Genomic DNA, 14,706 nt, shown 5'->3' with positions numbered 1-14,706 from the left:
TACACTGTACTTCAGTCACCTGGAGTAGTCAGTGAGAGATATTTACAGAGTAGGTATCCAAAACACTGGAACACAAACATTACCCTTTTTCCTGTCAAACTTGCTAGTTTGGGTTTGCCTCTCAATTGACAAATTCCCCTATTTCAACACTGCCTTACCTCTTGCTCTCCTTCTCCTGCTGTCTCAAAGGAAAGGTCTGGCCGGAACGGTCTCACTCCTTTGCTGCTTTCTACTCTCCAGAGTTTCTCTGAAGCAGGAGAGAAGAAGCCCAACGTTCAAGTAATCCAGCATAAATTAAGCCTGAGAAGCAGAATTTCCCAAGGCAAGGAGAGTAACTGTGTCAAGGCAGTAGAAGCAGAGATGGGTTCAAACCAAACCATTTATCTTAACATACTGTTTTTTGATAAAAAATCTATGCATTGTGGTTGTTCTAATTCTAAAGCATAAAGGCAAAAAAGGATACCTGCTGGAGTGAAGTGACAGATTGACAGAAGTAGCTGCATTTATTGGGCATGGTATAGTGAGGTGTGGCATGATCTTAATTCTTTAGTAGAGATTTAAACACCCCTACCCCAGTGCCACTGTCTGATCAGATCTGGAACCCTCCTTACCTGCATTAAAATAACAGCAACAAAAAAACTGCTGGGAGATCTAGTAATGGACAATAACACTTCATTTGTATAGTGCTTTGTGAGTGTGCAAAGCACTTCATACGTGTTATGCAATCCTTACACCAACCCTGTAAGGTATTATCTCAATATTGCAGATGTGGCTGAAAGGGAATGGCTTGCCTAGCAGCCCAGTCCTATCCTCCCCAGCACCACCCGGAGGAGACTTCCAGTGGTCTCCTCAGGGGAAGGGGACTTTTGTTCCCTCCCTCCCCCCAGGAAAGCCCCAGGCTCTGCAATGAGGCTACTTGAGTCTGTGCCAGCTATTTTGCCCGCACAGATGAGAGGAGCCCCATGTTGGGTTTTGCAGCCCAACATGGAGGATAGGATCCAGCGGAGGCCTCCTCCACCAGTCCTGTCCCCCTCCCCCATCCCGCCCTCCCTTACCCTGGAATGCCTCCCCCAGCCTGAAAAGCTGCATCTCTGCCCAGCAATGTTACCTCCTGACAGCGCATTGTTCTCTTCCCAGTGCTGAGGCCCAGTGCCAGTGCTTTCTGCTCTCCAGGCACTGTAAAAGTGCTTTAGGGAATGCTTGCAACACCCAGCACCAGTGGTACACTTGTACCAACTGTGTTACAGAGTTCAGGACTGGCCACATAAAGTCCATGACAGAGGTGACTTAGTCCTGATTCACAGTGCAGTCAGGCCCGAGAAATGTACAAAATCCCACAGTGAAAACTAGCATTTCCCATGAATGTAATCCACATTTGAATGCAAACCCACATGGGTTTCTTTATCTATCTGGGAGTTTTTTTTCTCACTGAACAAGAGCTCAATCCTATGCATGCTTACTTAGGTTCCATTATAATCAGTTGGACTTACTCCCAGGTAAAGTGGGGCTAGGGTTACATCCTAAGGGCGCAATCCTAACCCACTTTCCAGCACTGACATAAGGGCGATGCAGTTCCGAGGTAAGGGAAGAAACATTCCCTTGCTTTGAGGAGGCCTCCATGAGTGCCACCCACCTGCAGGATGCAGCACACGCCCCACTGGTCTGTGGAACTCCTTGCCGCAGGATGTGGTGATGGCATCTGGCCTAGATGCCTTTAAAAGGGGATTGGACAAATTTCTGAAGGAAAAATCCATTATGGGTTACAAGCCATGATGTGTATGTGCAACCTCTTGATTTCAGAAATGGGCTATGTCAGAATGCCAGATGCAAGGAAAGGCACCAGGATGCACGTCTCTTTTTATCTGGTGTGCTTCCTGGGGCATTTGGTGGGCTGCTGTGAAATACAGGAAGCTGGACTAGATGGGCCTATGGCCTGATCCAGCGGGGCTGTTCTTATGTACACTGCAACAGCTATGCCAGCGCTGAAAAGTTGGTTAGGATTTGGGCCTAAGTCAAGTATCTATTCCACTTTTTAATCCATGAGTTTGGAATCTTCCACACAGATTTTGAACATGTGGTTGGAAAGCTCACATGGTTGTCCAATATCTGTAGATATTGAGTCCTCATGTGAGATGGTATCCTAGACTGTCTTCCAGGGAGAGTTCACAGGACCAGGAAGTTTACTTGTTTGAAAGGGCAAACTCCCCACCCCTTTTGGCAGGTTAGTACTGCAGGGATTCCTGCAGAAACAGGAAGACAGCTGAAGGATTATTGACAGTGATGGATGAAGGACTAGCATGGCTTTTTCCACAGATAAACCCTGGGATTGGAGTAAATGTGTGGTTGCAAATCCCATGTGGGTTGACACCCCCAGGTCATATTACATCAGCTGACATGTAACATGTAGTTTGGCTCTTAGCCTTTCCTGTCCTGAACATCTGTTTGCTTTGCTGCACCACAAACAAGACATCAGAACCAGTCTAGCTTGGGAAACAGACTTTCCTCCCACCTAACCAAATGCACTGCTTCATTAGAAGGCTTGAATGACAAATAACGATACATAGCCAGAAGGGAATCCTGCCATTACATGTATACTTTACATGTTTTACTGTAGTGTTTCAGAAGCAGTCAGATGGCTGATTAGATACTGGAGCTAGCAGTATGTTTCAACTATTGACAAACTGGTTGTTACTGGTGGTTCTTCCAGTCTGAAAAAATGATCTATTGCTAGAGGAATGTGATGAAATCCTTTTGCTTTGCTATTTCAGAATATGAAAGTTTTACTTTAAACATTATTGACTAGAAATTATTATCTCCTCCCTATGCCCCTTTTACTATACATCAGTGCTTCTCAAACTGTGGGTCGGAACCCACTAGGTGAGTCACGAGCCAAATTCAGGTGCGTCCCCATTCATTTCAATATTTTATTCTTAATATATTAGACTTGATGCTACCATGATATGTGACTGCATTTAGGGAAATATTACAGACCTGTACTTTTAACAAGCTACTATGTATATTATTTTAACAATGATAGTGTACAGGACTTACTCCTGGGTAAGTGTGGGTACAATTGCAGTCTAGGATTGTTAAAAATTTTCCTGCTTGATGATGTCACTTCTGCTCAAGACATCACTTCCAGTGGGTCCTGACAGATTCTCATTCTAAAAAGTGGGTCCTGGTGCTAAATGTGTGAGAACCACTGCTATACATCATAGCATTCCAAACCAAACATGCAGTGATTTCATGGAAAAATGTAGCTGTGAATCACATCTGTGAATTTCAACTCACATGGGATTTTCAATCACACATTCACTGCAATCCAGGGTTTTTTTTTGTGGCAAAAGCAGAGATAACCCTTTCTCCCATGCTGCCAATCATCCCTTCAGCAGACTTCCTGTGTCTGCATGTATCTGAGCAGCACCTGTCAGTTGAAAAGGTGGGAGCTTTCCCCTGAGGGTTTATCCTTCTGAGGGCAGTAAATCTCCTGTGCTTACCCATGACAAAAAGATTCACATCCTATTTGTTTTCTGTGCCAGAGTGCACAGGGCTGACCCACTTGCAAGGAAGCAAGCTGCCAGCACTCCTTGGGGCTTCCAAGCAAATGGGCTATAAGATTGTGCCCCAAACAGGCATGCTTCCATGCTCCTATACCCATTCATACCTACACTCCCACTCCGGCAAGCAGAGAAAGATATTTTAGGGCATGATCCTAACCAGGTCTACTCAGAAGTAAGTCCTATTTTGTTCAATGGGGCTTACTCTCAGGAAAGTGTAGTTAGGATTGCAGCCTTAATTTCATACTTCCTTGCTTCACCCTTTTTGTTTTTCTTGCCATTTGATGATGTTGTTTATTGCCTTTTCTGTAGAGTGTAGGGGTATATGAAGTATGTTTGAATACAAAAGGTGAGTGAAGTATGCACCCCCTGGCACAGAAAACTAAATAGTATTTACACCGCCCTTCGCAGTATAATACCATCTGTTTTGGTTGTACATTTTTATTGAGATTTTCACAATACATTATATCTTCAGTAGATCCATATCTTCCTTTACTTCAATATATATCCCATTTCCTCTCCCCACCTCCCTCCCCACCTCGGACTTCCCACAGCTTCTTTTACCATTTGCAAATTTATTTATTACCAAGATAAACTTTTGTTCCTTATGTAGCTCTTATTATCATTCTAATAACCATAATAGACCCCTAACCTCCCAATTTACTTCCTTGCTTCACTCTTATTTGTGCCCAGGCTAAGTGACTGGGCTGCAATTCTATACATTCATAAGGCTTGCACTACTAATTGCTTATTATCAAAATGTAGTCAGTGCATTTGTTATGCGCAGTGTTTACCTTTATGATCCTTGCAATAGTTAGTGTAGAAAGTCTCTCTACGCAGCATAATCTCTTGTGCTATAATTCCATAGCTGTATACGTCACCTTTCTGAGACACTTCACCATTGCGGAGGTGTTCAGGAGCAGTCCAGAGATCTGAAGGAGGAGGGAAAGCATATTTGGATGAGTGTGTCTCTGTCTTTGTCTCTGAGAGGGTCAGAGACAGAAAGGCAGGCAGATGAAACTGGTTGACAGCTGTGACCACATCCAATCCCATGCTGGTCTGGTTCCCACTAACGTTCCTATGATGTTTCAGTTACTCTTTATATATAACGGCCTACCAGCCTTATATTGAGGAATTGAGTATAATTAATATTAGGCAAATGTATTTGTAGTCTGACTACTATATTCTGGTCTTAAAATCTACTTAACAACAACAACAACAACAACAACTCGGTATTTATATACCGCCTTTCTGGTCATTGGATTACTCCTCTGACTTTATTCAAGGTGGTTTACATAGGCAGACGTTTCTAAATCCCTCAAGGGGATTTTTACAATCATAGAGGTTCTCTCTTTCAAGAACCAACAACATTTCAGAATGGATCTTCCTGGTTTGGTCTCACTTCTCGCCTCCAGTTCTCCCACGCAGGCCAGTCTATAGTCTAAATTCATAGTCTAAAACAGGTTTCCAAAGTTCTCAGTATGAGAGCCACATCATATATTTTACATATCTTTGTGGGCTGAAAAAAATCAGTTCTATAAATGAATGAATGAAATTTAAATGAATGAATATGTTTTACTTGGATCTTTTTTGTAATCAGCATGATATGATTCAGAACAAAAGAAATGTGACAATTACAAAGAAACAATGCCATGCTTAAACTGAGAAACTATATATAATGAGTAAAAATGTCAAACATTAGCAAAAAAAATTAGCAATAACAAATATTTTAAATTGCTGTGGACTGGATTAAAATCTTGTGGGGGATGTGGCTCCCGGGCCATAGTTTGGAGATCCCTGTCTAAACAGTATCATAATATTTGTAAGGTAAGGTTAGAGGCAGACAATTTTTAACTGAAAGAGTTACAATGGAATCCTCATTGTACTATTGTACAGATGCCGGAAGAGGTTCTTCCAGGGGCCTGGTGAAACAGTGTCCTCAATGGCAGGTGCAAGGAGGTGACAAATCAATTGCCGGTTTGGCAATGGAACCAATTCCAGAAGACAGTGGTGGGTTCTCCTTTGCTGGAGGTCTTCAAGTGGTGGCTTGACAACCACTTTTTAGAGATGCTCAGAAAGGAGCAATCAGGAGTTTCAAGCAAGGATTTGGACTAGATGGTCTTGAAGGCCTCCTTCAACTCATTGATTCTATTCCCCCCCCCCCGGCTGCTGCTGGAGCCCTCCCATCTGTCAGCTGGCTACCACCATGCTTCTCTTCCTCCCCAGTTACTGCTACTCCACTTGCTTTGGAATAGGAAAAAAAAGGAGTGATGTAGCAGAGAATCTTCTCCTCTACTTCCAGAAGTAAGAGAGTGAAGCCAGCCACTACAGAAGTATCAAGAACAGCAGCAGGGAGGATGCCCCTTCCAGATACTGCAAGAGTCAGATCTGATTCTTGTAGGCTTGAAAAGGGCAGAGGACGAGAAAGGAATGCCACTTTCATCATTCTTCCCTGACCCTCACGCCCACCGTTCAAAGCCTTCAAGGATCCCTAGCAAGCTTTAAAAGAGGCACTTGATGACAAGGGAAGTTGCCGGTTGCCTCGTGTTCTTTTCCAGCACACTGCAAGTGTCAGATCTACCTTTGCAAGCTTTGAAAGGGGTGCTGGCTGAGAAAGAGACATTGTCAAGTCATCAGTCTCCCCTCCTTTCAAAGTACAAGATGTCTCTATGATAGGGATATATGGGGCATAAAGAAAAGGTTGCTGGCAATCGGTTTCAGGAGGTGGCATTTGGTGCCTCAGGTGCTCTTGTACTTTTTTGTTTCATTAGCATGCTGGTTAAATAGGTTTTTCAGGATTTTAAAGAACAAAAAACCTGCAAAAACAGTTTAATCAAAGAAAATAAAAGGTATGCTCCACATAAGAACAGCCCCACTGGATCAGGCCATAGGCCCATCTAGTCCAGCTTCCTGTATCTCACAGCGGCCCACCAAATGCCCCAGGGAGCACACCAGATAACAAGAGACCTGCATCCTGGTGCCCTCTCTTGCATTGGCATCTGACATAGCCCATTTCTAAAATCAGGAGGTTGCACATACACATCAAGGCTTGTAACCCGTAATGGATTTTTCCTCCAGAAACTTGTCCAATCCCCTTTTAAAGGCATCCAGGCCAGACGCCATCAACACATCTTGTGGCAAGGAGTTCCACAGACCGACCACACGCTGAGTAAAGAAATATTTTCTTTTGTCTGTCCTAACCCGCCCAACACTCAATTTTAGTGGGTGTCCCCTGGTTCTGGTATTATGTGAGAGTGTAAAGAGCATCTCCCTATCCACTCTGTCCACCCCCTGCATAATTTTGTATGTCTCAATCATGTCCCCCCTCAGGCGTCTCTTTTCTAGGCTGAAGAGGCCCAAACGCCGTAGCCTTTCCTCATAAGGAAGGTGCCCCAGCCCTGTAATCATCTTAGTCGCTCTCTTTTGCACCTTTTCCAATTCCACTATGTCTTTTTTGAGATGCAGCGACCAGAACTGGACACAATACTCCAGGTGTGGCCTTACCATAGATTTGTACAATGGCATTATAATACTAGCAGTTTTGTTCTCAATACCCTTCCTAATGATCCCAAGCATAGAATTGGCCTTCTTCACTGCCGCCGCACATTGGGTCGACACTTTCATCGACCTATCCACCACCACCCCAAGATCTCTCTCCTGATCTGTCACAGACAGCTCAGAACCCATCAGCCTATATCTAAAGTTTTGATTTTTTGCCCCAATGTGCATGACTTTACACTTACTGACATTGAAGTGCATCTGCCATTTTGCTGCCCATTCTGCCAGTCTGGAGAGATCCTTCTGGAGCTCCTCACAATCACTTCTGGTCTTCACCACTCGGAAAAGTTTGGTGTCGTCTGCAAACTTAGCCACTTCACTGCTCAACCCTGTCTCCAGGTCATTTATGAAGAGGTTGAAAAGCACTGGTCCCAGGACAGATCCTTGGGGCACACCGCTTTTCACTTCTCTCCATTGTGAAAATTGCCCATTGACACCCACTCTCTGCTTCCTGGCCTCCAACCAGTTCTCAATCCACGAGAGGACCTGTCCTCTAATTCCCTGACTGTGGAGTTTTCTCAGTAGCCTTTGGTGAGGGACTGTGTCAAACGCCTTCTGAAAGTCCAGATATATAATGTCCACGGGTTCTCCCGCATCCACATGCCTGTTGACCTTTTCAAAGAATTCTATAAGGTTCGTGAGGCAAGACTTACCCTTACAGAAGCCATGCTGACTCTCCCTCAGCAAGGCCTGTTCGTCTATGTGTTTTGAGATCCTATCTTTGATGAGGCATTCCACCATCTTACCCGGTATGGATGTTAGGCTGACCGGCCTATAGTTTCCTGGGTCCCCCCTCTTTCCCTTTTTAAAAATAGGCATGACATTTGCTATCCTCCAATCTTCTGGCACCATGGCCGTTTTGAGGGACAAGTTGCATACCTTAGTCAAGAGGTCTGCAACTTCATTCTTCAATTCCTTAATAACTCTTGGGTGGATGCCATCAGGGCCCGGTGACTTATTGATCTTTAATTTATCAATGAGGTCTGAAACATCTTCTCTTTTAACCTCTATCTGACTTAACTCCTCGGTCAGGTGGGGCCGTTCGGGCAGCGGTATCTGCCTGAGGTCTTCTGCCGTGAAGACAGATGCAAAGAACTCATTTAATTTCTCTGCCATCTCTAAGTCTCCTTTTATCTCCCCTTTCCCTCCCTCACCATCCAGAGGGCCAACCGCTTCTCTGGCGGGTTTCCTGCTTCTAACATATTTGAAGAAGCTTTTATTATTCCCCTTAATGTTGCTGGCCATGCGTTCCTCATAGTCTCGCTTGGCCTCCAGTATCACCTTCTTACATTTCTTTTGCCACAGTTTATGTTCCTTTTTATTCTCCTCATTAGGGCAAGACTTCCATTTACGGAAGGAAGCTTCCTTGCCCTTCACAGCCTCTCTAACTTGGCTGGTTAGCCATGCAGGCACCCTCCTGGATTTAGTGGAACCCTTCTTTCTTTGCAGTATACACCTCTGCTGGGCCTCTATTACTGTTGTTTTAAGCAGCCTCCATGCACTCTGGAGAGATTGGACTCTTTTTACCCTCCCTTTCAACCTCCTTCTAACCAGCCTCCTCATTTGAGGAAAGTCCGCCCGTCGGGGACTCAAGGGTTTTTGTTAGAGATTTGCCTGGTATTCTTCCCCCAACGTGCACGTCAAAACGGATCGCAGCATGATCACTGTTCCCCAATGGCTCAGTAACGTTTACATCTCTAACCAGGTCCTGCGTACCGCACAATATTAAATCCAGAGTCACCTGTCCTCTGGTGGGCTCCGTGACTAGCTGATCTAAGCCACAGTCATTTAGCACGTCAAGAAATCCGGTTTCCTTATCGTGACCAGAACACAAATTGACCCAGTCAATATGAGGATAATTGAAGTCCCCCATGATTACAACCCTGTCCCTCCTTGTCACCTCCCTGATCTGTTTCCTCATTTCAAGGTCCCCATCCGATTTCTGGTCTGGAGGACGATAGCACGCCCCCAGTATTACATCGCTGCACAAGCCTGGTAATTTAACCCACAGAGATTCTACGGTGGAGTCGGACCCACCTTCAATCTCTACTTTGCTGGATTCTATCCCTTCCTTAACATAAACGGCCACCCCACCTCCAACACGCCCCTGCCTGTCCCTCCTGTGGAGTTTATAGCCCGGGATTGCGGTATCCCACTGATTCTCCGCATTCCACCAGGTTTCTGTTATGCCCACTATGTCAATATTTTCCCTTGTCACCAGACATTCCAGTTCTCCCACCTTTGCTCGTAGACTTCAGGCATTCGCATAAAAGCATTTGTACACAGAATGCCCCAGGATGCGCTGCTTATTCGCTCCTTTGTCCCTCCTCCTTATTCGCTCCTTTGTCCACAAGCAACAATGCTCTATCCTACCACTTGCTACCTTTTTTGGAAGTGGGGGGAGGATGTTATTGTCTGCCTCCAGTAAAGCAAGGAACATTGGCTGAAGGAGATAAGGGGTACAAGTGTGAAGCAGCAGGAATCTCTCCTTCTTTCACAGCATAACAACAAAGCAAATATCTCCACATTTTATCTGAGTGTTAGGAGTTTAAAGGGCTTGTTAAAGGCTCTCCAAAATATGGAGCCAGGTGTGGGAAATTTGGATGTCTTTCAGGGGGTTATGCTGGGCTAACAGCTACTGTAAGAACAGGGTGGTCTGGAGAAGCCACAAGTCTTGTCTGACAATATCAGTGGACTAAGCTGTGGGCATTGTTCATGGCATCATAAGTTATGGTCCAGCAGGTGATTAATAGCAACAAAATGCAAGGTGGATACAGGGGAAAGAAAAGGAGTATTTATGCAGTCTGGCTCTGGATCTGTTAGCAGAAATTGCAAAAAGATCATTAAAACAAATTTAAGGTAACACAAATGTAATTAATAATAAAGGAATACAAGTGTAACACATATTTAATAGATAACGATTAAAGAGGTGAGTTGGTGTTTAAATTACACCATTAGATAGCATGCTAACATAATGTCTGCCATAACTTGGTTTCACTGATCAACTGCATGCATACATGATCTCTCCACTTTTCCTATCTATCAGAAAGAGCCCTTTCCTGTGATTTCTGCCATCTCATCACCATTCAGGCACCTTTTTTCCAGGTGACCCTGCATTCAAGTTTCAAGTACTCAAAATACAAATTGTATCAGATATGATGTTGTCTGTCTGTTGTTACAACACAGATCAAGCACACTACACTGTATGATCTCATGCAACTTGTTGAGGATTAAACTGAGACAAGTGTCATTGGATGAAAACCTAACATCCCATAATATGTTATGAAAGTCAGCAGATGCTACACAGCCAAACCAGCAAGACTTGCTTACTTATACTTACTGCTAAGGTTGCCAACTCTGACTGGAAGTCTTCCTTGAGATCCCCCCCCCCCCCACACACACACAATGTAAAGTCATTTAGTAAATTAGAGCCTGCTAAAATTGCCAGGATTGCTTTCAGTTATCACCTGGAAATGGATGTTGATCCTTGGGGACTCCAGGTCAATCCTGGAGGGTTGACAAACCTACTGACTGCTGCAACCACTTCATCAGGGCAGGAAACAGAAGGGGGTGAGAAGCAACTTATGGTATATTTAATTGAGACAGAACCCAGTATAGGAGAACTCCTCCCCACACAGACTTGACACTATTCTGTTCTGTGACTCTTATGCATATGTCATCAGGTATAATCTCAAACTACTGCCTGGTTCTATTATTGCAACAATGGCTCCAAGTTGTGCGGCTGAGTAGTGGCAACTGCAAAAATGTGCAATCATGCAAAAAATACGGCACTATGTCGAAGCCACATAAGCTAGAAAGAGTACTGGGTTCACTTTTTTACTGTTTTCCATCAGAATGTAATCGATCCTACCAAATATTCATGGGAAAATTCATTAATACCTTTTCTTCGTGGCAGGATTGAATTGCAGCCAAAATCTGTGATTTTCACCACCATTCGGTTATCTACAACACAGTTTGTAGATTTGAGGCGCCCATGGACCTCTGTCCTGCTTGAATGAAGGTAGGACATGCCCTACGGCATGGAAAGAATGACAAAGAATCTCCATGGTTACCACTGCTAGAAAGAGTTAGGTGTTTCAACATACCCCACATATATAGATCAATTTTCCTCCAGCTGCTTTTGCTTTAAGCCCCAAGTACACATTATGCATTTACCATAAGGGTTTCCAATCCCCCTCAAGCAAAAAACTGCAGGTGTAAAGTGGATGTAATTCAAACTGGAACTGTAGTTGAGGGGAAGAGGTTAACCCTTTCCCCCATGCTGCAATCCTGACAAAACCTTCAGCTACCTTTGGATGGCTGTTACCATCCCCCTCAGCAGGTGTTATTGTTTAGAATGTAGTGGAGCATCCACATAATCCCCAAAGTGACTTTGGTTCACGCCATAACCTATATGGTTCAAACCTGTTCCATTTTGTGTAGAAATGTATTCAGCTACATAAAATATTTGTTTGCATTTCATTTATTTTAATATTTTATATACTTTAAACAATTTAAATTAAATTAAACAATTCTTTAAACAATTTAAACAATACACTGTCTTTAAACAATTCTAAAGCTGTAAACAAGATAATAATGCCAAATACATATAATATAAAGCCTAGAACAATTTTAGCGGGTCTTACTTACACCAGACACCCTCCAAATGCACCCACAAATATCTGCCATCTATATCATAAGAAATGGGTGAACCAGTGCTAAACCTGTTGCGAGGGCAGGTTTCCTAAAATATAGAACCTAACATTATTGCAGGCGTACATCCCCAAATCATAACACTTTTCACATAAATGCTCTTTTTTCACTTCAGAAGATATATGGCTATATTGTGCCCAGTTTTTCTCCTCAAAGGAAGGACCAGACTCACAGCCCTATCCTATCCTATCCCACCCTCTGGCTGGTACAGCAGTACCAAAAACTTATGCACTATGGGGGGGGGGGAGTGCTGGAGGCTTTGGAGGGAAACAGGTATTTAAACCCCCTTACACCTCTGTAAGCCTCCCACTGCACAGTGAGTCTCCTCAGACCTTTGCCAGCGATTTTGCAAGTCTGAAGAAAGGGGCCATAAAGGCTACCATAAAAGGGTAATTAGTCCTGAAGAACTTCCTGTTGCCACAGGAAGCTGGAGTATTTCAATTTCAAAACCTTTATTGGCATATGTACAAAGAAACCCAAATAATGGTCCAAAAAAAATTATCCACATCATAGGAAGCTGGCGTAGATGGGCCCTGGGCCTAATCCAGCAGGGCTCTTTTTATGTTCTTATGATCCAGCGTGCACCATTGCCACTGGATCCACCCCTTTCCACAACCTCCCTGTCCTGTTTTGCCCCTCCTCACCCTGAAGGAAGGAATGACTGATTAATCACTTTTAACTTGTGGTGTAGATAAGTCTGAAGAAGCTAAGCAAAACGAGCAGAAAACCAACCAGGCATTTCAATGGTCAGACTACACATTATGAGCCCAATCTTAAGTATACCTAATCAGAAGCAAGTCCCATTATAGTCAATGGGGCTTACTCCCAGGTAGCTGTGGACAGAATTGCAGCCTATGTTAAGTATCTCATTGGCCCTTCCATGTTTGATCTTTGTTTTCTAAGGAGCAGTTGAGGAGGGAGAGGGGATTCCAGAATCAGAACTGCTGCAGGGGGAAAGAGGATTATATCTGTTGGCCTGATCCTAATCCAGACCTGGTCCTCCCATAGCTAGAGGTGTGCTTTTTCGGTTTTATTTTTTCACATATTTCGTTCTTTTGACAAAAATGTGAAGTGCAGCAAGTGATGTTATGTGTTTTTATTTGAAGAATATTTTTATATAAATTATAGCTATAATTGCTTTTAAAAAGTGTACTAGGAAGATGATATAGGTGGTATAGTGTCAGCAGATGCAGCCACATGTATGTAGAGGCATTAGAGAACAGTTTATGAAAATGAGAAGTGCAGAAAGCAATGTGTTTTTATTACGTTATCCCCCCAAAATCCATCTCTATCCATACAAAAATGATAAGCCAATGATGTGCTTAACATAATAAGCAGTTTGGCCACCAAAAGTGTCTCTGTCCAAGGAAGAGAAGGGAACTTCAAACAACCAGTCATTCTTCACAGGGGCAACTGTCTTTTTGCATTTCTTTCTCTTCTCTCCCACCCACCCCCCCACCCACCCCATTTTTCTTCTTCATAAAAACAAGTTTTTGGAAATTGTGTGCATCAAAGTTTAAGAGAGGTGAAAGTGATGGAAAACCTTATGCCAATGGGTAAGAAAAGAGGAGCAGCTGGTGTAACACCTCATATTTCAGCAGAAATTAAGAGGGCTGGAATAGCTTTACGTGTACTTATTTACACCTTTTTATGTTTCCTGGCACACCCTCTCTTCTGGCATTTTGATACATGCTGAGAAGGCTGAATAGTACAGATTACACCACCCACACACACACACACACACAAAGACACCTGAGACAGGAGCAGGCTTGAGACAAAGCTTTCTTTTAGATTAGATGTGGAGAAGTCTCTGTTTATGTGGTAGGCTGGTAGGCTGAGAACAAACAATAAAATGACTTAGCCTCTCCACATCCTGCTGGAATGGAGAATGGCAGCCTATTTAAGTTTTTTGCATACTGTGAACTTTAAAGCGATTTTTTGAATTACAGAGAGGTAACCACAACGTTCAAAGGCAATTTAAATCACACATCTGGAAAGGTGCCTTTTGTTCATCATCTTGTATTATGTGCCCAGGGTGACCAGATGTCATAATCGCAAAAGAGGACCAGGCACCCCAAAATGTAGGCCATCCAAGAAAAATGTAGGACATGACAAAATAAAAGCTAAAAACACTTGTGTATTGATTTCATGTGGTTAAACACTATATTATTATTATTAAATTTAAAACTTTATTACATATTATGTACTGATTCCAAGAAGGCTATGCACTGCCTGCAGGGGCCTGCCCACAGGGAAAAGGAGGACATTTAAGTTCTTTTGCAGGACACAAGGCTAAAAAAGAGGCCCTGGAAAAAGAGGATGTGTCGTCACCCTGTACATGTCTGATGTTTCTTTTGGGTACTTGGCGATGACGTGTAGGTAGAATTAATGGAAATGCCTGACGTCCAAGGAAGGAGTGACTCAGGGTCAGAAGGAGGATGGCTATGTCCCATGCTTCTGTGAGCCAGGGGCCTGGCTCCTTCTTCAGTGCCATGACTATTGCTTCTGTTCTATATGCATATCAAACACGTGTGATGTGCCAGAGGCTGAGATATAAGTGTGATGTTTAGTCATCACTGTTCCAGCCTGCAAATACTTGCTCTGGAAATTAAGCTGCATTTGGCCAGCTACAAGTTTGTAGACATACCTGCATGCATGCATTCAGAGGTGTCTGTGACCTTAGTGACATTTTGTTAAACCTCATCCTGTTGGCTAGGTGCAGGATGGTGTTGTTCTGCCGCTTAGACAAAATGCCAAAATAGTTTAAATGCCTAGAGCTCTCAAGAGAATCTTGCATTTCAGATTTCCTATTTCTCATTATACAGCTGGAAAGTTATTTACAAAACCTAGCCCCTGGATAGTTTAACAAAATACTTTA

General features: G+C 43.4%; 1 protein-coding gene across 1 annotated transcript in view; it reads right to left on the bottom strand.

Annotated features, from left to right (window-relative positions):
- Positions 1-14,706, bottom strand: part of GUCY2C (guanylate cyclase 2C) — a 61,711-nt gene that overhangs the window by 20,668 nt on the left and 26,337 nt on the right. The window contains exons 17-19 of the mRNA XM_066634477.1: positions 11,016-11,148; positions 4,352-4,489; positions 159-247 (exon numbers count right to left, since the gene is read on the bottom strand). Of these exons, the coding sequence (XP_066490574.1) occupies positions 159-247; positions 4,352-4,489; positions 11,016-11,148 (360 nt within the window). The remainder of the gene's footprint in view (positions 1-158; positions 248-4,351; positions 4,490-11,015; positions 11,149-14,706) is intronic.

Source organism: Tiliqua scincoides, chromosome 7, assembly GCF_035046505.1.
Source record: "Tiliqua scincoides isolate rTilSci1 chromosome 7, rTilSci1.hap2, whole genome shotgun sequence".
Classification (NCBI taxonomy): domain Eukaryota; kingdom Metazoa; phylum Chordata; class Lepidosauria; order Squamata; family Scincidae; genus Tiliqua; species Tiliqua scincoides.
Note: the sequence above shows the minus strand (reverse complement) of the source record. Positions and strands in the feature narration are given on the sequence as shown.